The sequence below is a fragment of the Mycteria americana genome, chromosome 2 (assembly GCF_035582795.1).
Source record: "Mycteria americana isolate JAX WOST 10 ecotype Jacksonville Zoo and Gardens chromosome 2, USCA_MyAme_1.0, whole genome shotgun sequence".
NCBI lineage: Eukaryota > Metazoa > Chordata > Aves > Ciconiiformes > Ciconiidae > Mycteria > Mycteria americana.
In genome coordinates, this window is record NC_134366.1 from 46,010,222 (window position 1) to 46,031,250 (window position 21,029).

Sequence of the window (21,029 nt, forward strand, 5' to 3'; positions counted from 1 at the left end):
CAACACTGGCAAACACTGACTGGGCCCAATCATTGTATTTCATAGAATCACAAAATCAGTTAGGCTGGAAGGGACCTTAGTAGGTCATCTAGTCCCACCTGCTCAAAGCAGGGTCAATATTGGTTGCTTGGGGCTTTGTGCAGGTGGGTCCTGCAAACCTCCCAGGATGGCGACTGCACAACCCCATGTTGACTGTGCTCATGGCAGAAAACCTGGGCAATCCACCTAGTTAGGGGCCTTGAGGAACGCTTCATACAAGTCCACGATGTTCAGTCTTATCAGTGTAATTACCAACCAGGCCGCTACCCTTAAACACATACCAAACTAAAATATTGACAGAGTAGAAAGAGTATTAACTAGCATTCTAAAGCTCACTGGGCTAAACCCACTCCTAACAGTAACTTCAGAGGAGTAGTGCCTGCATATGCAAGTGACTAGTTTTTGCTACACTGTGCACAGGCACCCCGTAAATAGCTGCCCTCCCTGGGACGTAGACACCATTTTCAGAAGTGCTCCCTTCTCGAGGAAACACTTCCCAGAATGGCGGCAGTGGTGCTGCAAGCACCGGCCTGCCCCCGGCCACTCTCAGCCCCCATCAGCAAATACTTTCCTGTGAAGGTATGTTCTACCTGCAAAGCTCTCAACATCACTGTGTAAAATGACAGTTTCCAAACTATATGTCAAGCTTTTTACTACCTTTCACAAAATAGTACCAGAATGCTGCTGCCATTCTCTCTCCATAAATATCACGTGAGCAGCGCCTGGTGCTGTGGAGCTACAGCTACAAGTCCTTAGCAAGCAGTTCAATTTCATCCAGCAAGAAGTCCATGTCCTCTCGACTAACTTGCGGGCTGATCACCACCTGGCGGAAGAAGTTGACTTTGCCCTGGTGAGGCTGGTACCCAAGCATCATGCTGCCCTTCTTCATCATCCTTTCTTTAATTATAGGAGCAACCTGAAAACAGAGACAAAAAAAGGGTTGGTATCACACTCAGAAGTACAGCAGATTTGAGCAGGAACTGTATTTTGTGACTATCAAAGTTTTTTTGAAGTATCTGAGTTTTGCACCCCTTCCCTGCCTTCCCACTGCCTGCCCCAAGAAACATTAAAGCTCAAACCTGCAGGTTTAGAGGCAGACTGTGCACTGAGACCCGTCAGGTTCTGGGACTCCAGGCAGAATCAGAGTGAGATCCAAAACCCTCAAAAGCCTGCTGCTTGGGGCATGACATGGGAGAGCTTGGGTTAAGGTCCCCAGTCTTCCTGATTTAGATCAAAGGTTTGAACTCAGGAAGAACATCAACCGCAGCTGGTAAAAGGCAGAGTTTCTCTCCTTGTGCTAACTAGGCTAAGCCTGACTACTCGCCCTTGATGGCCCTTCTCCACATCTGCTCTCCCTAGAGGACACTCTCCATTGAATCCTTGTGAAACTTAAGCTGCCAAAGAAGTCAATGTGATGCAATATTAAGGGAGAAGGCCTGATCCTGGAGCTTAAGATTTCATTAGATTTAAGGCATAAGTAGCATGTGGCTACATCACTCTCGTCTTGAATGGGATGAATCTCATAGGTGTCTCACTGCAGAAGAAAAAACATGAGCCAGATTGGCAGTCAGGTCCTTATAGCTGAACACTTGATCTCATCCCAGCAGGGCTATTAACCTTGTCCAATTAATCTTGTGCTTAATTTTAAGCGTGTGAGTACTTCTGTGTTCTCATGCTTGAAATCAGTCATAAGCTTAAATGCACTGCTGGATTAAGTACTCTATTCCTTGGAAGACATAATTCAACATAAATAAGTATTTTGACAGAAGCAGTATTTTTCAAAATGTGTTGCATTTTAGTACGTTACTAAACACTAATGTATTTCAGAACAGTGCATTCCTTTTCTTCCTTTTGTGACGGTTTGACTTTGAACTAAGCAAATAGTTGTATGACCTAACCTTGGTTTCTGCATTAATTTATTTCAGCTCTAAAAGTTACTGCCAGAAACAACCACCTGATCTGCAAAAGAAAAATGATTATGCCAACCTTGCCTTAATAGCTTTATTTTTACATGGCACATTTTAGTAGGCAAGTCCCATACAGTTTGCTTAGATAGAAACAGCTAAGGTTTTCAACACTAACAGCCTAGCTTTCCCATATTTGTTTAGTGGCACATGTCTAAATTACCATTGTTTCAAGATGTATATTGAATTCAGAGGAGGAGTCTTTATGGTTCTAACTTAATTTGCTGCTCTGATTTTGGTTTATCTTTGTGACAAAGCAATGTGGTTTATTTAGTGTTTGTTTTTTAAACTATGGGAGTAATAGAGTCAGAATTCTAATTAAAGTCCGGAGTGTGACATCAGTATGAATTATGTACATGAAAGCAATTAATATCCTTTCAGAATGCAATGTGCAATCAGAATTTTCGGTTTTTGCATATTGCTGCAAGCAAAAAATGAGAAATAAGTTGTGAAAGTAGTTCTGATAAACATTTGGGAAACAAGATGATAACAATGAAGACAGGAACACTCAGAATTACAACAGAAATGTTAAGAGGCATACTGTGATGCCTTCAGTCACATTCAATAGCACCTTTTTCCATAAAATCCATAAAATCTAATGTGGAGCTCCAGGTGTGCCTCCTGCGTAAAGATCCTAATGAAAGCTACCAATGAAAACTACCAATGAAAACACAATTCTGTTGTGTACCTGCAATGAGTACATCATTTAGAAACAAAAGTAATCAAATATATCCCTATACCGTCACCCACCTGGGTTTCTGTCTGCCTGGCAAATCACAAATGATTCAAGGATTCCTCAATTTTCTTGTTTTATAGCTCGGAATTACATCAGACTAATCTCATTTAGTCCATCCTCAAGCAAAAAAAAAAAAAACCAAAAACCAAAAAACCAACAAACAAAACAAACAACAAAACACTGGAGTTCTGCTTGGATAGAGATGGTAGCTGTTTTGCATGAGACAGCCTTCTTCACCCTGAAAAGTATGTTCTCTCTGCTTCAGACCAAATATTCCAAACCGCATCCTAACAAATTGCTGAACACAATACTAACACTAGGGCAAAATCTGGGCCTTATAACTGTTCTTGCACAATTTGCCAGTTGTGGAGTCAAATGGGAAGACTCTTGGTTGGGAACACTCCTGGTTATGCACACTAGTGAATAGACCTGCAATACATGTTCTCTTAAACACTGAATAACTTTGACATGATAAGAACTCTCCTACTTCTCCTACAGTTTGCACGTGCTGAACCCTTTAACAGCACATGAGGCTATTAAGAGCTCTACTCTTCCATTTTTATTCATGCCAGCTATAGGCTGAGATAGCAATGACACCGTGACAATGCTTGGAAGACATCACGCCCAGGAGGCATTGTGCTGGACACTGTATAAATACAGAAAAGAAAAAATTTCTCCACCCCTGTACTTGACAAGAACCCCCAAGTGACTTCTGCTCATGGAATAAAGACACTACAAGTGCAAGGGGAGAAGCGAATTCTTCTTAATATACTTTCTCAAATTCTTCTTTAAGATTCAAATCCCTGTGGCAACTTTTAGCCTTTATTGATGTTCCATCAGAGTTATTTCATCTTTTGTATCACACTATTGATTCTCTTCATCTCAACACCCAGTGCTCCACAATCCATCATCCTAAAATGTGCAGTAGCACAAATGGAGACCATGAAAGCAAAAACATTTAGAGCTTCAATAATTTGAGGACTGTAAATATACTGCATTTCAGTAGGTCTTCTCTCATGGAAAGGAAAGGTAGAAAAATCTCACTTTTGTTTTCTCATTTATTATCTCATTCATCCTCCATGCTAATGAAGTTGTCCTCTTAATTTGAAGTGCATCCATCCCTTTTTGAAGGCAAAACAAACACTTCCTACTTAAAAGAAACAAAAGATAAAACTGTCTTACGGGCTTTTGACAGGATTATTTTTTGAAAGATTTTCCATCAAGTATTTTGCATGTTCTATTGGCTAACGTGATGCAGTGGTTGTAACAAAACTATCAGGGATCCTATCCACAGAAAGCAGTAAGGAACAGAATATATGCACAAATGCTTAAGTACATGTCTCACAAAAGAACCATTAAATGATATATGCGTGCTAAGACTTGGCCTTGAGGAGCACCAGGTATGGCTGCTAACTGAAAGTAAAGGCAGCTACCACTTTGCAGCAGAAAAATTAGACCTATAAGGAACTAATTGCCTAGTGAGGAGTTCAATGAGTTTAAATCCCACTGAAGTCAATGAGACCTGAGAATGCTCAAATATCAAAAAGAGCTGCACAGCCCCATTCAGGATAGGCTCCTCGGAAAGCAATTTAGTGAGAGTGAGATTGCTTCACCAGTCCAATTACTTTACTACAGAACTTACTTCAAATTGTAAATCTAATGCTTTATGTGGCCCGTCAGTGGAGCAGTCTCAGAATTTTAAGTGTAATGTATCCTAAAACTGAAGTCCTCTTCTCTCCTTTGCTCCCTTCACCTCTTCCTTCCCACTGCTGGCCTCCCCTGCCAATCCATCCTGGAGATCATTATTTCAAACACTCACTACAGCAGTGTATTAGCTCTCAGACATGCCCTTCTTCCACCTAGGAAGGTGGGGAGGAGGTGCAGTGCATGGAAGGCCACCCTGCAGCAGAGCTTCTCACATTGCACTGTGCAACCAGAGGCCCAGGAAACTACTTTGCCTGAGGACTGATTGGTGCATCACAGTCTCCCTGTGCAGACCTACACAGAGGCTCTAACATCTCGTCCTTCCCTTACTATTAATAGCAGAGTTTTTTAAACTCGAGCAAAAATGACATAATAGTTTAGCTCCTTCTCCATCTACCTGGGTGACAGGATAACCTCTTCTCCCACTCTCAGTCAGCACTCAGCCACACTGCAAACAACAGAAAGTTTTAGCCTTAAAGTGTAAGCTGTTTCTATCAAGAGTCCAGACCAGAACTGACACTCATGTATATTCACATGGAAGATGCCAATGTTCCTTCCCAGCATGTACACACACACACACAGTAGTGTGATAAGTAGCCAGGACCAGCTTGGACACTACACCTGAAGTATCTAGTGCACCAGGAGGATCAGGAAAGCAATATATCTCCCTCTCCATATCTCAAGTATCCTTGAGAAGAGTGGTTCTGCACAATCATACCACAGGGCAATACCTTAAAAACCACTGTGTTCCCCCTAATTGACTCATCAATGGCATTCAGTGCAAGTTTCTGCAACACCTCAAGAATTTCCACCAAGCTGAGGCTGTGACCGCATAACAAACTTCAGCAACCACCCTTAAAGACTGATTCATCAATAGAGTTGAGCACATTCTCAGCAGGAGAAGCATGTACCTAGTGTATCCGAGAGCTAGTTCACAAGTTTGGACACTTAAAATCCTTTCAGAGGACTTGATGAAACACCTATTTGAGATAATTTCTTCTTCTTCCAGCTAGCAAGGCCTCTGAAACCATTCTCATAGTCGTCAAGCCACGTAAGCATGGTTCTTAAGCTAAGAACAATTTCCTAGCACATGGGTTTCTTATGTCAAGTGAAATCTCCAGAGCAGCTCTGTTAAATAGGTGACGTTCCCACCCCATTAGTCACGGCACAATACTATGATTTGGAATTCATTCACTGTAAGCTGCCTCCTGTTGAACAGTATGGACATTTGTAATTAGAATTAGTTTGTAAAAGCTTATTCTAACTACAAAAAAGAAAAAATCATAATAAGATAAACAGGTGCCTAACTTTTTCAAACCACAAAATCCCATTAACTTCTGAAGTACATACCCCGCTATTACAAGCTTATAGTTCAAGTCTTATACTTAGCCCAAAATAGCTGATGCTTTCTGGTGACAAGGGACAGAAAATCTTTGGTTCATATGAGGTAAATCCACTGAGCCCTCAACCCCAACTGCACTGATGCTGCTGGGTATGGAAAGCCAAATAAGTTGTTCTAAGGAGAAGCAGAATTTCCCAACAAATATGCTACCTTGTTCTTCTCACTGAAATACAGCAATAAGCACCTCCTGGTTTTAATTAGCCCCTTATTTTTCTGCTGTAAGGTTGTCTCTGAGAATTGCAACTAACAGATATGCTGAAAGTGCAAGAAAGCTCAGGTTGAACAACTGCAGAGTACCTTGCTGATAATGGAAGACTATGTCCAACCTTGGTTATTGAATTTCTTTCTCCATGCCCTCCCTTAATCTGTAAAGGACCTCATTGTAGACCTAATCCAGTATTTTCAAACTGTCCCATCACAAATTATTTTCTATGCCTCTAAGACTGTACCTCTGTTACCTGAACGCTACTTGTACTGCTGTCATTCTCACAGACTCTAGTCATATTAGTCTAGTCGTACCAGATGTTGACATATTGCAACAGCTTTTCCAAACTGTAGGCTAGAGGCTATACTCTTTAAAAGCAGCATTCTGTAAATTTTGTATTTAAACACTAAAGCAACAGGAATGAGTTGTAAATTGGTAACAATGCTGGGTAAAAATATTCTGCTAAGGAATGAATTTACAAAAATATTTTGCTTCAGGGGAAAAAAAATTGTGAATTTGACAAATAGCCCAAGTGAAAAGATAGCATTAGCTGGAAAAATAAAGAAACCAGAAAAGCCTAAAGGTTTTCTAAATTTTTAAAAGGAAAATATTTTGAGTATTTGTTTCAGAACACTGTTTTCAATTAAAACTTGAATTCATTTGGAAATGGACCCATTTTTATTGCAGCGAGTAGAAAAGGACTGAGGAAACCAAAACTAAGCAAATTGCTGCATTTTAGCTTGTCTGAAAACAAAAATTCTTTCTGGTCAAATAAAACAAAGAACTGCTTCCAGTTTCTTAATTCAATGGCCGAACCAAAAAAATCCATTATTTGTACAACCATAAATACGTGGGATCAGAAGTGCTGACACTGCTTAACTGAAACATCTGTAGAATTTTTGGCCCCCAGAAAAGACAGAAAATACGAGAAAATTCATGGGACTGCCTGTCCTGTCATCAAAATTTGGCTGGAAATCTCCTGTGAACAGCTTCGAGTAGTGTGGATGACTCTAAACGTGCTAGCCCAGCAAGTGCTACAAAGCCAGAATGCCTATAAAAACTGGTGTTAATACTGGCAACTGCCATCAGAAACATTTTTTCCACATCTTTTGGACAGTTCCCAGGTCACTGAGCATCTATGCAACGTAAAGCTGAAGAGCTATTCCAGCTGCTGGCAGCAGTGACTCCCAGTCACCGGAGCCCATGCTGCTCCTCCTGAAATTCATTTCAAAATTGCCGGGGACTTCAATGGAAGCAGAATGCAATTATCTAAATTTCCTCCTCATGTGTCTGCTTCAGGTGATAGTTTGGAAACAGCCTTCAGCTTTTACTAGAGAAAGCCACACTCGCAGTAAATCAATAACCTTTCTAGGGATCCACAAAAGCAGGCTAGACAGTGTTGGAAGCACAGGAGCATATTAGCAGCTCAAACTATTTCTCTTCCTCAAATACAGCCTTGATGAAACTTTCCGAGGTATCGAATACTGCACTAGAAATTGGCTGAAGATTTGTAGCTAGAAGACAAAAAAGTCGCCCTTTTGACAAAATGGAAAGATCACATTCTCATGATTTCACAAAAATGGAAAACACATTTTGTGTTCTTGCCTCAATTATTCCTTGCAATGGAAGACAAGTTTATACAGAACAGTCTGTTTCATCTGACCACAAAAATCTATTTTGGCTACCCCAGAAGGGGCAAGTTTTCATTTGGAAGTTCATGATTGTTACTTAAAAGGCAACTTATTGGCTATTCAAAGTCTGACAAGTTATGCTTCCTGCAAGAAATGACCAGTTTGGATTCATGTATATTCATAAGAAAACAACTATTGTACAGCAATTGTCACCAAAAAAGTAAAAAAAAAAAAACCCAAAACCAAAAACCCCAAACAATTCAGTGAAGTATTTGGACACAATTTTGAAGTTTTACATATGGGCTATTAATTTCAGTGGGTCTTCACAATATTGTTTCTTATCTTGCTTAAATGACAGCACAGTGGTTGAAGTACTGGATACAGACTCAACAGGACTGGTCCCTAACCCTGCCAGAGGCTGTTTGGACAAATCACTCCGTGTCTTTTGGGTAACGGGTTGCTTTTTCCCTTCACAGGAGGCATACAACCCTTCAGGGCAGTGAAGTCTCTATGTGTTCATACATCTATTGTAATCGGCCCCGATACCTCGTGGGCGCTCTGTACGCTAGTATGAGATATATTAAATAATTTCTGTGCCAAATAGGTCTCACAAACATCTGTCACAGTATATCTGCTGCATTTCCCAGTGTGACTGCAGAAGATAACTTTGATATCAATGATACCAGTCAGTATTAAGTAAGAACAGTAGCTGGCATTTTAATATCAATCATTGCATGAACAAAACACTTTCCTTGGTTGGTTGTAATCATAAAACTAGCTAAATACTATAAATATTTGAAAGTAATAGTGCTTTCAACGTATTATAACACTGAGAAAGTATATCCTCCACTGTTAAATATCTTTTCTTGCCTTGTGCTGCAACATCAGTTGCTGGCTTTAAAACAACAGGCTTTTTCCCTTTTGGTGATAATTAAAAACAAACTCAGACCATTTGTCAGCTGTCACCCCAACCGGGACAATCGAAATACCAAATATTTGCACACCCAATCACAGCTTTGTTCCTGTAGCCAAGGCACTCTGTAAAACCCAAACATGTTTTTCTTTTGTCTAGAATTTGTTCTGGGCCCACATCCCTAAACCACTAATAAATTATTGCCGTACACTATTGCGCCAGTGTTCCCCTTGTGCCACACCAGGCAACAAAAGGAGAAATAAGTGCATTTGTCAAAATAGCAGTAACCACTTCCACATTCTTCGGAGCAACTAACATACGAAAGGAGAACAGATGCTGCTGTATTTTTGTCCCAATACCGATGTTCTCCATGTACCTTCAGCTCAGGGCTGTGCAGTATGTCTACGCTATCATATTTTGCACATCATCTTCTCACCCATTGCTTTTTACCAGAAGACACATTAATGAACCCTACAAATCACTGAAAATGACCTGACTAATGGGAGGTGGCGGGCTGGCTTCAGATTTTGATTGCCTTAAATGACTTCTTTAGCTGGTCATTTACGCAACAAAAAATAGCTTTCAGACAAAGGCTTTTACACTAATGGTATTTGCCTCCGAAAAGGAGGAGCCAGAACAGACAGCACCCAGAACAGAATCAGCACTTCAGGATCTTTGTGTATGTTTTTACTTACAGCTAAAATGTACATTGGTGAACAACACAGTTTTCCAGATGCACAGTCCCACGTCTTCTGTCTGAGCACACGTGGCTTTTCAAGACAATTCACGTGGATTTCTTATTATTTTTCTGTCATTTCTGTGTTGCTTTGCCGAGGTCTTATTAACAAGCCACGTGGAAAGTGTAGGCAGTAAGAAAACTCCAAAGGCTAGCACACACCTCTATGACTGCAGCGCTCTGATCTGTTTAAACAAGAATTGAGCGCTACTAGTTTTATAAAAACAATTCTTTTAAAAGAAGTTTTCATAGCATACATGAGCTTCTTCTGTGCAACATTTTGTTAAGTTCCCATTTTAGTGACTAGGTTTTCCAGTCTTTCAACCCTGCCAAAGACAAGCTCCCCTTCTCCATTCAGGATGAAAGGATAGCTTGACATCTTGAAAGCAAGAGTAGCTAACAAAAAACCTATCCTTTTTTGTTTGTATGCATAGGGATGAGCTTCTGTTCTACTCCATTGGGGGAAAAAAGAAATCACAGTGCAATGTGAATGTCTGGGGTTGGGAGGAGCACTTTACAATAGGAAGATTACATTATATGGTGACACAAGTTCAAAAACTCGACACACTTCTGGTGTAGAAAAAGGAATGTCGCTTCAGAAACTTGGAATGATTCCCAGCTGTTAAGATCTTATTCACTACTTGCACAAGTCAGCTTATGGCATAAGGTAGCAGCACCTTCTGTATTTGCACTACAGTAAGGATTAAAGAACAGTAAGGCGTCTTTGTTCATATTCTTTAACCAGATCTAAACAACAAAACTATATTTCTTTTGTGTCTTTTTTTTCCTCCTTTAAAAACATCATAATGACCTTCTCATAGGCTGCTTACAGTCTCTTGGGGTGGATGAGGGGACAGTGTCTACCATGGCCCGGACTGCTACCACAAAAGCAAGGCTGCCATCTGATCTGATCACTCAGTTTAGCAAAGAAAATTATCCCCTTTCCCTGTCCACCCAGTGGATTATAGGACCAATAACGATCAGTTATTAGAATTGTTTTGCCTACCTGAGACTCATTTATTTAAAGCCCAATCTGGACATGAAATACCACCAAAGTCTTCCACATGGAGCCCTAGCAGAGTCAACAACACTTTCCTCATGTACATCTTGTCCCAGAACAATGTTCATTCCAGCTCAGCCTTCCTCATCCTCAGTGAGCATGTTTTCCTTTTTTTTTTTAATCCACAACTTATTAAACATATGTTTATTTGCAACATATGTTACAAACCCCTGTGCTTAAATATATGGACAATCACGAAACTGAAAGAACAAAGCAGGATCCCTAGGGTTTCAAAATTCACGAATTTTCTTGCAGTCTGAAAGGGTAGAAAGTGAAGGGAAAATAACAATTTGCACCTACAAGTATTTGCAAACTAAAGAACCAAAATGTAGGTAATTATGATTAATAAAAGTCTTAGCTAAATGGAACTAGACTGCAGTCAATACCTAGATAATTTAGGGGCAGTTGGAGGGGGAAAGGCACACTGGGCTCAAAATTTAGCATCCCTCTTGCAGAGATTTGTAACAATATACTTACCTTAAAAGGAACACATGGAATAAAAAATTTGCTAACCTTGGTCCTACCCTACACTCCTATAGATATGGCTTAGCATTCAGAGGGACAGATTAAATCCTCTAATCCTGTACACTAAATTGCTTTGAGAAACTTATTCTTTCACCAGTCTGACCAGGTATTCAGTGTGGACCATGGCAAATGCCGTAATTTCCCTTAGTGCCACAGCTACCTATAAATCACACCAAAGAGGTAAAAAATGTACAATTAGAAGCAAAAGAATAGCAGGGTAAAAAAAGGTGAAAAACTTGCACATTTTTATCAAGCTTCCACACCAGCATATATATTTTTACGAGAGAGAGAGAGAGAGCGAGCGCACACACAAGAACAATCTTTTGATCTTTGAAAGCAGTTACAATCTACTATATAAAACTCATCCATTAAAGTCTGCTAGATTTCACTTCCTTTATTGAAAAAGTTCCAAATAATTCAATAAATACAAATAATCTTTCTACAAAATTTATAAAGTCTCCAATTGATCAGTGGCTAAGGAAAAAATTCTCTACATTAATCAACATTCACCTACAGAAGTCTGCCATGGAAGTCACTGGGAGTTTTATAGCTGATTTCACCTGCAGTAGAGTTAGACTAACACGTTTCCTTATAACTCTAATAAATTTGAAAGCAAGTTCTAAATATCTGCTGAATGGATATCAATCTCAAGTATTTTCTACTGCTTTTAGAGGAACTCTTCTTGGTTATAAGAAATTTTGCAAGACTTGTGGATAATTTCTGACCGTACTGACCTCTTTGGAGAGTAACAAGAAATTGCTCCCTTGTAGGCATGAAAAAGAAACATATTCTATCTCAATCCTCTTGAGACGCCTACAGTTAGAAAGGAATCTGTGCTTAAATATCTGCAGCACAAAATGAAATCTGAAGTCCTAGAGAAAACTTTGTATCTCAGTACACATGAAAGAGCAGGATTTCCTCCCACTCAGCCCCACAAATATTTCTGACACCACTCACAACATTACACAAAATATAAAGACTGCTTAATTGAGCAGATGATGCAAGCTACGCACTTTTTCTGTGGCATTACTATTAATTGATTTGTTCTGAAGATTTCTACTTCTCAAGTAACAGTAAGGAAGGGCACTTTTATGTGAAGGAAGGACAAAGAGTTTAGGCCCCAACCCTTTCTTCCTCTATTTGCAAATTCAATGCTTTCTTGCAATTTCTTAAAGAAGCGTTTGATGCAGCAGGAGGGAAGTGCAGCTCCCCTCTCGTCCTTCTGAAGTTGGTGATAGGAAACAGAAGAGTGCTAACATAATAAGTAGATACTCATTTAAGTGGAGGCAAGCTTAAGATTTATTGACCTGAGAGCAAGAGGTCAATATTTATTCAGAGAACAATAAATCTTGATACTTGGTTCTAACAGATGTTAATCCAATGTATTATTAAATCCATGCCATTAAAGCTAATTAGATTGTGTCTCCTCGTGAGCTTTCTTGCCAATAGTCATTAGTATTGCATGGGTCATAATTACTGTGCTTTGATAATTAAATCATATAATTTCCAATAAACTTAAGTATCTGGGGATAGAAATACTTATTTTTCTCTACCGTTACTAGGTTATTGTACATTTCATTGGGTTCTTCCTTCATGCTGCTGTAGACCTTCCTCCCACTCTTCTGCCAGGACCAGCACAGCTAAGGAATCAAAAGCTTTGTTTGAGCTACACCATTTTTTAAACTTTCTCATTTGTCTTTAAAACCTGATGCTCCTAAACCACATCCATCTACTATTCATGCACTAGGCAGGTAAGGAGCAGGGGCACAAATCAATATGTAGCTGCTGTCAGGAAAAAGAAAAAGGAATCATACTCCTAAGTATAAGTGAAAAATTCCTTCTATTTTGGAGTTTTACAGTGCTTTCCATCCCCACATTTCAATGTACTTCACACATAAGAGGAAATACTATCATCTCCATCTTAATCTCCGGAAGGAACTGAGGGACACACAAAGAAAATAACGACCAAGATCTTAACCACAACTCTATGCCAAAGCTAGACATCACTCAGGTACATCAGTGAGTTAGTGACCAGGACAGTGTATTTTTAGTGCAAATTTGTCTTGCAAATACTCTTGCAGAATACACAGAAACTTGCCACCATTTGGGTCAAAGTGGTTTCCTTCCTGAAGGAACCACAGCTGAACTCGGGCATCAGGGTGCAATGCAGAGTGCCCCACTTGCAGCGCAGATGACAACTCCTCCGGTGGTTAGCACTCCACGCGCTCAGAGCGCACACCTAGGGCGGGTGATTGGTGTGAACTTCACTGTTGGTGAAGACTTAGTGAGGACACGAGGGATCACAGAAAATCAAATCTTGGTCGTTCCATCTTCTTTATGCCACACACATCAGTAATACAGACTACAGTTCCCAAGTTTCAGCTCCGTATATTGACTGATACTGATTCTTGACAGTATTTTTCCATCAGGACCTGCATTGTTTACAGACGGTAGTTGCTTATTTCTGTAAGAGTCTCACACATAAGGGGAGTAATAGCTTGAGAGGAAGTCTTAAGTGCATTGAACTGTACATCATGTGTTACCCAGAGACATGGCCTCCAGCACTGAAGGTAAAATATGGAAAGTAGGATTCAACTGCCATCACTTTGGCAGTCTAAAAGTTGGACACCTAGCCTCAGCTAGTCATCTAGGCTTTGCCTTTAATTAACGGAGAAAATGAGGCACCTCCAGAGAGTGATTCACCTCATCCTAGAGTAGGCATCTAAGACAGATGGGATCAATTTGGAAAAGCTTCTCTTCTCCTCCACGGGCTTCAGTGGAAGCCCTCTACCTAAGTTTTAGAAGGCTAAAGCAAGGTAAGACAAAGTCTATGCAGACAGTTTATCTCAAATCAAAGATATCTAAAATCCACATTCCTCTGCTGTTTCTAGGCTATGGAACTGCTGGATAGGCCCAAGAGCTGCACTGGTCACAGTGCAGAGGGAGGATATGCAAAGTACAAGCAGAATCAAGAGAAACCAAGTGCTCCTCCCGTGACTAACATGGTAGCTGTGCCTTAGGTTATATGATTAAAGGCTAACCACAGAGAACACAAAGATCCAGCAAGGATCAGATTAAACAACAACAGGCAGAGGAACCCTAGTAACCTGATCAGTGAAAACGGAGCACATCACATTGACTACTCCTCTGACTATCAAAGGAGGGCACTTGCCCCTATTGTGAAACCCACGAAGGGAAATAAATGAAAAACTTTCACAGGAATGCCAGGGGAGGGGTACAGTGCTTACTATGGGATACAGAAGGAAGAAAATTCTGGCACTGTAGAAAATGTATTATGGGATGCTTAGGTGAAGGACCAAAAGTATGGACAGAGAGAGGTCAAGGTGGATTGGGGAGGAACAAGTGTGGGGAAAATAGAGGGAAAAGAAGATAAACAGGGCAGTCAGATACAAACAGGCTGCTGGTCAGTACACTCAGCTAGCTGAATCCTGCACTTGATCACAGCAAACTTTCCTATATTCTTATTAAATCCTATTTCTTTCTTCTTTGTGGATATGTGAACACTAGTGAACTTCAAGTCGGACAAGACAGATAGCAGGATAAGAGGTCTGAGTACTTGCAACCTGAGACGTTTGCAGACCAAAGTGCCAGCAGTTGGATAGACTGAATACCTAAGACTAGCTACCAGAGAGACCATAATGTGCATATATTTACCTCACAAGATTTCAGTCCTTATCAGCTGAAGAGAATTGGGTGGTTCATACTGTTCATTTCTGCGTGACCATTATATGTGTTTATGGGGGTGCCAGTAAAGACACTGCTCTCTGTGTTGATCTGTGCAGCCAGCTGCGTCTATATTGTGTATTTTGTGTGTGTGTGCACATGTGCACCTATTGTGTGTAGTCAGTGGACCTGGGGACAGGGTACCACAGTGGCCTCATATCTATTGGGCTGGAAAAGGAGGAAGCCCCCTGGGTCCTGAGTACACCTGAATTCGGCCATCTTCTGACGTTGTACTGAATTGCCACTGCTTTGAAGTCTTTTCTGTGGTTGACAATTGTCAGTGAAATTGTGGGGACATGTGCTTTGAATCATTTTCTATACATAAGGATTCATTTGCATTTGATCCCAGGAGCATCCCTTTGGTCCCACGCATGCATACTGATCATTAGAAAACTCTGCCTTCAGGGCGGAGGTTCATCTGGCATGAACTTGAAATGGAACTTCAGACTAGGATTGAATCCACAGATGCTTTTACCTCATTATCCTATCATATGTTAAGTTCTCTGAGCTCAAAAACTTAAAATGCACAAAATGAGACAATGTGAGGTTTGCAGTTCTGATTCTGTTTGAGGAAGAGCCATCTTTAACTAAGAACATTTGTGAGAATACGTGCTAACACCATAATAAGGGCGTGCCTTTTCTCTCTTGACGCTACTTCCTTTCATACGTTCAGAGCCAGTTTTTATAAATTTAGTGCATACAAATCCCTTTGGTGCACTGCTGCCAAGCTGGCTATGTGTTCATGCACAGATCCATTTTTCGTATATACACAGATTATTTGCGTGCATTTGCAGTATTACATGCGTGCAAGTGTATACATGCAGCTGTGTAGGACCAATTTAGAACAAAAGTCAGACTTGCGTGGACTCCTCCAAAAACCACAAACACAAAAACAAGCCAAAGAAAAAGCTCCATCTAGTACGTGGCACAACCTTCACCTCTCCAACGTGCTACAGAGCAACTGACTCTCCACATCTAGCATGGCTACAGGCTATTGCCCTCCTACAAGCTTCAAACTGTTATTTTACTTCCCTCAGATGATTCTCATTATAACCCAACTGAGTGCTGAGTTAAAAAGTCAGTGTATGAATCATATCATCAACTCAGTTGTCTGGAATCTTGCTTTTCCGTGCATTTCCTCATTGCTACATGGGTCACCAGTGTAAAACATGTTGTAGCTGCATCAAATTTCCTTTTGCTCTTTTTAACCCAACAATTGCCTGTGAGCAGATACTTATTTACTGTTATCCAGCTTTCTAACCACTGATGATCTGTGCCTTCACTGCCTGCCTCATAGAAGTCGCAAAGAGTTACAAATATTTAACTTGAGGTTATTGCCCAAGGGGGATCTCTTTATCCAGCTATCTGGGATAAGGCCTCAGCATTGAGTGTCTGTGTTCTGCTCAGGAAGAAAAAAAAGAGGAATCCCAGTTTAAGCCATACCATTGCTCCATGCACCGTGCTCAGATCTCCTCCATCTTTCCACACGTGAAGGTGGCTCCACAGCACGGTATCTTTTGCCATAGCCATCTCCTGTAGGACCACTGCAGCAGCAAAAGGGCTGGTCCCACCAGCTTTTAACCCTGCCAGAGGAAGGATGTATGCGCAAGAGTGGCTCAAAGCACTAGTCCTGAGACAGGCTTCTGCTGCCTTATTTACAGATGTACATAGAGGACAAAAAAAGGCTCCTAGCTATTAAGACTTACTATTTACCTGACACCCTCCTCCTTCCAACTGTTTATGTGAACTATGCTATTAGCCCATAATGGCTATCGTACAGTCCCGTGTGTTGTACATTCCCCTTCTACTATCTAAACACTGCACCTTTAATATTTTCTACCTACCATCGCTCTCCACAGTATTGTACTAGCTTTCCCCATGCCCCTAATCTAAATCTATCTATCAGCCTCCATTCCTGAAAATTATACTTTGATTTTTTAGTAAAAGGAATATTTTTGACTGATTCTCTTCAGTGGAATTAATTTTCCCAGTTACAGAATCCAAAATATATCTTGCAATCTTTCCCTTTGAAGCCAGTAGTATTTCCAAGGTACAGGATTAGAGCAGCTTTTATAATTTCAGGGTGGGCAGTAGGGAAACGGTTTCTCCTTGGTTTGTTTTTAACCTTATAAAAATCTGTAATCATGTTTTCAGAGCAGTGCTCCCCCTTCTCCATTACTACCTTGTACTAACCACCCGTAATCAATTTCTACATTCAGAGACTGGGTTTCAGTCCATAACAATTATTTTAAGAACTGGTATATTTGAGTGTCTGTATTGGGGAAACAACACTAATCCCAGCTTGAAGTTATGGGATATTTTATGAATATTTGGTGATCACACAGACAAAAGTACTATGCGTTTATCAAACAACTGATTCCAACAGGATACATGAATTTAGCAGCACCACTAAACACTTTCGTTTCTACCTTAATTTTAAAAGGATTCTGCTAAATAGATTAATCATTCAGGGACAGAGAAAAAAGTTTAAAAGCTTGGCAGGAGAAATGGTCAGTCTCATGCGCTTTCATTTTCCACTGTCAACGGGGACTTAGGTAAGCAGAAGAGAGCATACAACTTGGGCTGCTTTTGATCACCATCTAGTGCATGAATTACGGAACTGCACAAATTTAAGGAGTGACTTCCCGATTTAAAGTTAGGCAGCGGTAGGATTAACAGTTCTTTTCATCATTTTTAGACGACCTCAGATAGGCTTAGCGAACGTGACAAAGCGGGAATTTCCAGATGGCCCTAGCTGCCTGATGAAGGCCAGATGTTCCATAATGACACCGTTTTCTACTGGTGCTGTGACTGTGATGGTCTAGGGATATAAGGAAGGCAAGACCTGCACAGGGAAGTAGTATCTTTTTCAGGCCAAATTACAGAGTGAGAAAAAGCAACATGGCTTCAGGCAAGGAGTCGTTTCATCAAGTCTCTGTGTCTTTTCCAGGTGTCCAAATGTTACATTCATTCATTGTTCTCTGATTTTTAGTCAAGATTGTCAGAAATACTATTTGCAAAATTTTTCACTTACAAAAATGGATTGTGTGTTTTGTTATAACAAAATCTCATATTCTGATTGTGCTTCAACATCGATACATGCAATGGGGACTTCAAGGCCAGTAAATCAGTAAGACAACTGGACAAAGGAAGACCACCAGTACCACTGGGGATAAAAGTCCCTGGCGGCTTTAGGTTTTGATCATTGCAGGTGATTCAGGATAACTTGTACAATGCTTTCCAACAGCACTGGCCAAGCAAGTAGCCTTGCCTTCCAGAAAGCATGCTGTGACTCAACACGCAGGAACTCAATGTCTTCACACCGAGGAACTTAAAAAGGCTAAAACAAAACAGAAAACACATCTTTACCGAAACAGGGTCATACCTTCAATATTAAATAAGAATAGCGTAAATTTTCAAAGATTAGCAGGAGGAATTTCAGGAGATTACAGAAGACACACGTGGAAGAAGCCTTTGCCTGTAGATAGCAGAAGAGCCTTCTTTTTAAATGGAAAAATACTACTTTTCCCCACAATAAAGGCAGGCATGCTCCTGCTAATCCTTGTGAGGCCAGGTCAAGGAGCAAGCAAAGATACTTTGACACCGCGACTTACCAGTAGCCTATAGTCACTCTTATACAGTATCTACCCATGCTAAAATCCACATAGAGCAGCTAGCCAGAAGGGATGTCTTTAGGTATCCCTTCATGTCTGAAGTTCAGACCATCAGCTGAATTGTCACTCAGGGGGAAAAGGAAAAAAAAAAAAAAAAAAAGAAAAAAAAAAGAAAAACCCAACACTCAACTGCTGTTAAAACTCCTTGAACATTACTGGATTCAGACCTCGTATAGGACATCGCCTAGCAAGGAGAGAACTGTAAAATCTTTACAAGCAGTTTCATATTTTGTTAGACACTGACCTCTCAGTGATTATTATTCAAATATCTTATTCAAAATAACTTTCTAGTCTAAACCTTGTAAGCAATATATAATTTTATACAACGGATTAAAAAAAAAAAAAAGAAGAAGAAGAAAGAAACAGCTAGTGCTGCCTGGAAAGTAAGAGATAATTCATGCTTGCTATAGTTTATTCTTTAACAGCTCATGCCTTCGAAACAGAGCTGGCAGTATTACTGAGGAAATCATGTTGATTTAAGAAGTGGAAGAAATTTCCTCCCCTCCTCAAACATAGGGTTTTTTTCCTGACTGCACCAAATAGATTTTAACGGCGTGTGCGCTAATTAGCAGTCCCAACATATTACTGTTCTTCTGGTGCCCCCCAATGGTCACCTGGCCTTACTGCCAGCTACGGCTTAAAAAGCTCTGTTGGAAAAAACTACGCTCCAGGTGTAATCCCCAAATGCACGAGTAGCTCTTCAACCGGCTGGACCAGAGCTCCGAGCCCTGACACAGCTATTGGCACTGCAGATTTCCCATACGTGGTTTCCAGAGTTGGGCATGCAGTGGAGGTCCTACAGCCAGGTACTAACCACCATCCCTAACCGGTTCCAGCAGAGCGCTTTGGCAGCTTGAGCAGTGAGCCCTCCAGGTCAACACAAGTACTTCATAGCTACTGTTGATTGTGAAAATTAACGTGATTCACAAGCACAGATGCTACATCCAGGGTCTCTGTAGAAAACTGCGTTATAGTAATCGAACTGAGGCACAATTCAAGCAGATAAGACACACGGATACCCAGCACTGGCTGTGCATTCCCTCCCCAGTCGCCACATCCCATTCTCACACACACTGACCTAGCATGTCCAGACAGACCCCATCTCATACAATCTCATAATCTGTTTTGCACAGCAATGCATCCTGTCCCAACTCACCAGCAGGGGTGGCAGGGACCCAGTATGATACATCTTCATTTCCAACCATATTGCGGCACAGAGAAATTAATCACTGGTCTATAAATCAGCAGTTCCCTCTGTGAACTGATCACAACCTGACTATACGCACTGCAGCCAAAGGAAAAGGATGGTCCCAATCACAAAGGGTGTTTCAGAAGACTTAATTTCCAAAAAACTTCAGGTGGAAAATATAGATGAAAGCTTAAAGCTCTTCAAGAAGAGATTAGATGCCCAAAAGCTGCAATCTTTCAATCAAGAAAGAAGACAGCTTTATCTAAAAGCCCATCCTGGTTTATTGGCAAAGCGAAGATAGCAAAGCAATATTTAACAAGTTGAAAGGGTGAAACAGATCAGAAAGCAATCAATACAAATGTGACATGGAGAAAATTTATCAGAAGGAAAAGAAATCCTTGATTGACACGACTAAAGAAAGAAGAAACACTTTAGTATGTACATTAAGGATGAGTGAAGCCCTACCTATGGTTAATCATTAAAAATGCAGGCAAGGCAGAAGTGTTCAATAAGCTTTCAATTTCTGCATGGAGGGATTCCTACCACAAATCTGATGAACTTTCCAAGCCGTCGGCAGCTATTGGGATGTTAAAGATGTACTGAGGGCAAATTTTTAGATCTACAGGCCTGGATGGCTTGTACCCAAGATTAAAAAAGGCTCACTGAATCTTTGGATAATTTTTGGGATACCATGGAAATTTCAGAAAACAAGCGCCAGTATTAGAAGTGGTAAGGAGATGGACCTAGTGAAATAAGGATGCTTAAGCTGATATGAACATAAAGTTAAAAAAAAGAAACACTTGTTCTGGATTTAATTCATAATTAATTAAAGGGTAAGAATATATAGCCATTTTGAAATTGGTAGAAACAGGTTTAAAATTTAGTCTTTTGTGCTCAGTTACATTTATATCTTTACCAAACACCATTTTTTTGGGTCAGCCTGCCTTCATTATTTTGCTGATATTACAAGTTTTCTTGATGATTTACTTGCACTGAGAGCATTAATAAGAAAGCCTTACACAAGCCATTTAGATGAAAAATAGCAGGAACAATTCACACAGCAACAGCACAAAAAAATTAGGACCACACAATAGCAATAAACTAAAACTAAGCAAGATTTGAATAACTAGCATATCTCCACATGTAGTAAATAGGGTGTCAATCAAATGCTGCTGCTAGTGAGGCTCCACAGAGATCAGGATTAGCCTTGATGCTAATCCCCATTGTTGGTTTTGTGGAAGTCAATAAATGACAGCTGATACCATTGACGAGTGAGAGACTTACAAAAGGAGAAAATGGAGGAAGACAGACCTGGAGTGCTCAAACCCATTCCAGCAATGGCTTTTTAATACAGCCAAAAGGTAAGTTGTGCATGTAGAAAAAAAAAAACCCACAGACAGCTCAGAATGCATGACTATCCTAAAAACAGTGACTCTGAAAAGACTGTAGCAGTCAACAATAAAACAAAATTCATATGAGCTTCCAGGTCACATATCAGAAACCAAGA

General features: G+C 40.4%; 1 protein-coding gene across 2 annotated transcripts in view; it reads right to left on the reverse strand.

Moving 5' to 3' along the window:
* Window positions 1–373: 373 nt before the first annotated feature.
* Window positions 374–21,029, reverse strand: part of GADL1 (glutamate decarboxylase like 1) — a 72,922-nt gene continuing 52,266 nt past the window's right edge. For both annotated transcript variants that reach the window (XM_075495577.1, XM_075495578.1), the window contains one exon: window positions 374–955. In XM_075495577.1, the coding sequence (XP_075351692.1) occupies window positions 782–955 (174 nt within the window). In that variant the 3' untranslated portion in view covers window positions 374–781. The remainder of the gene's footprint in view (window positions 956–21,029) is intronic.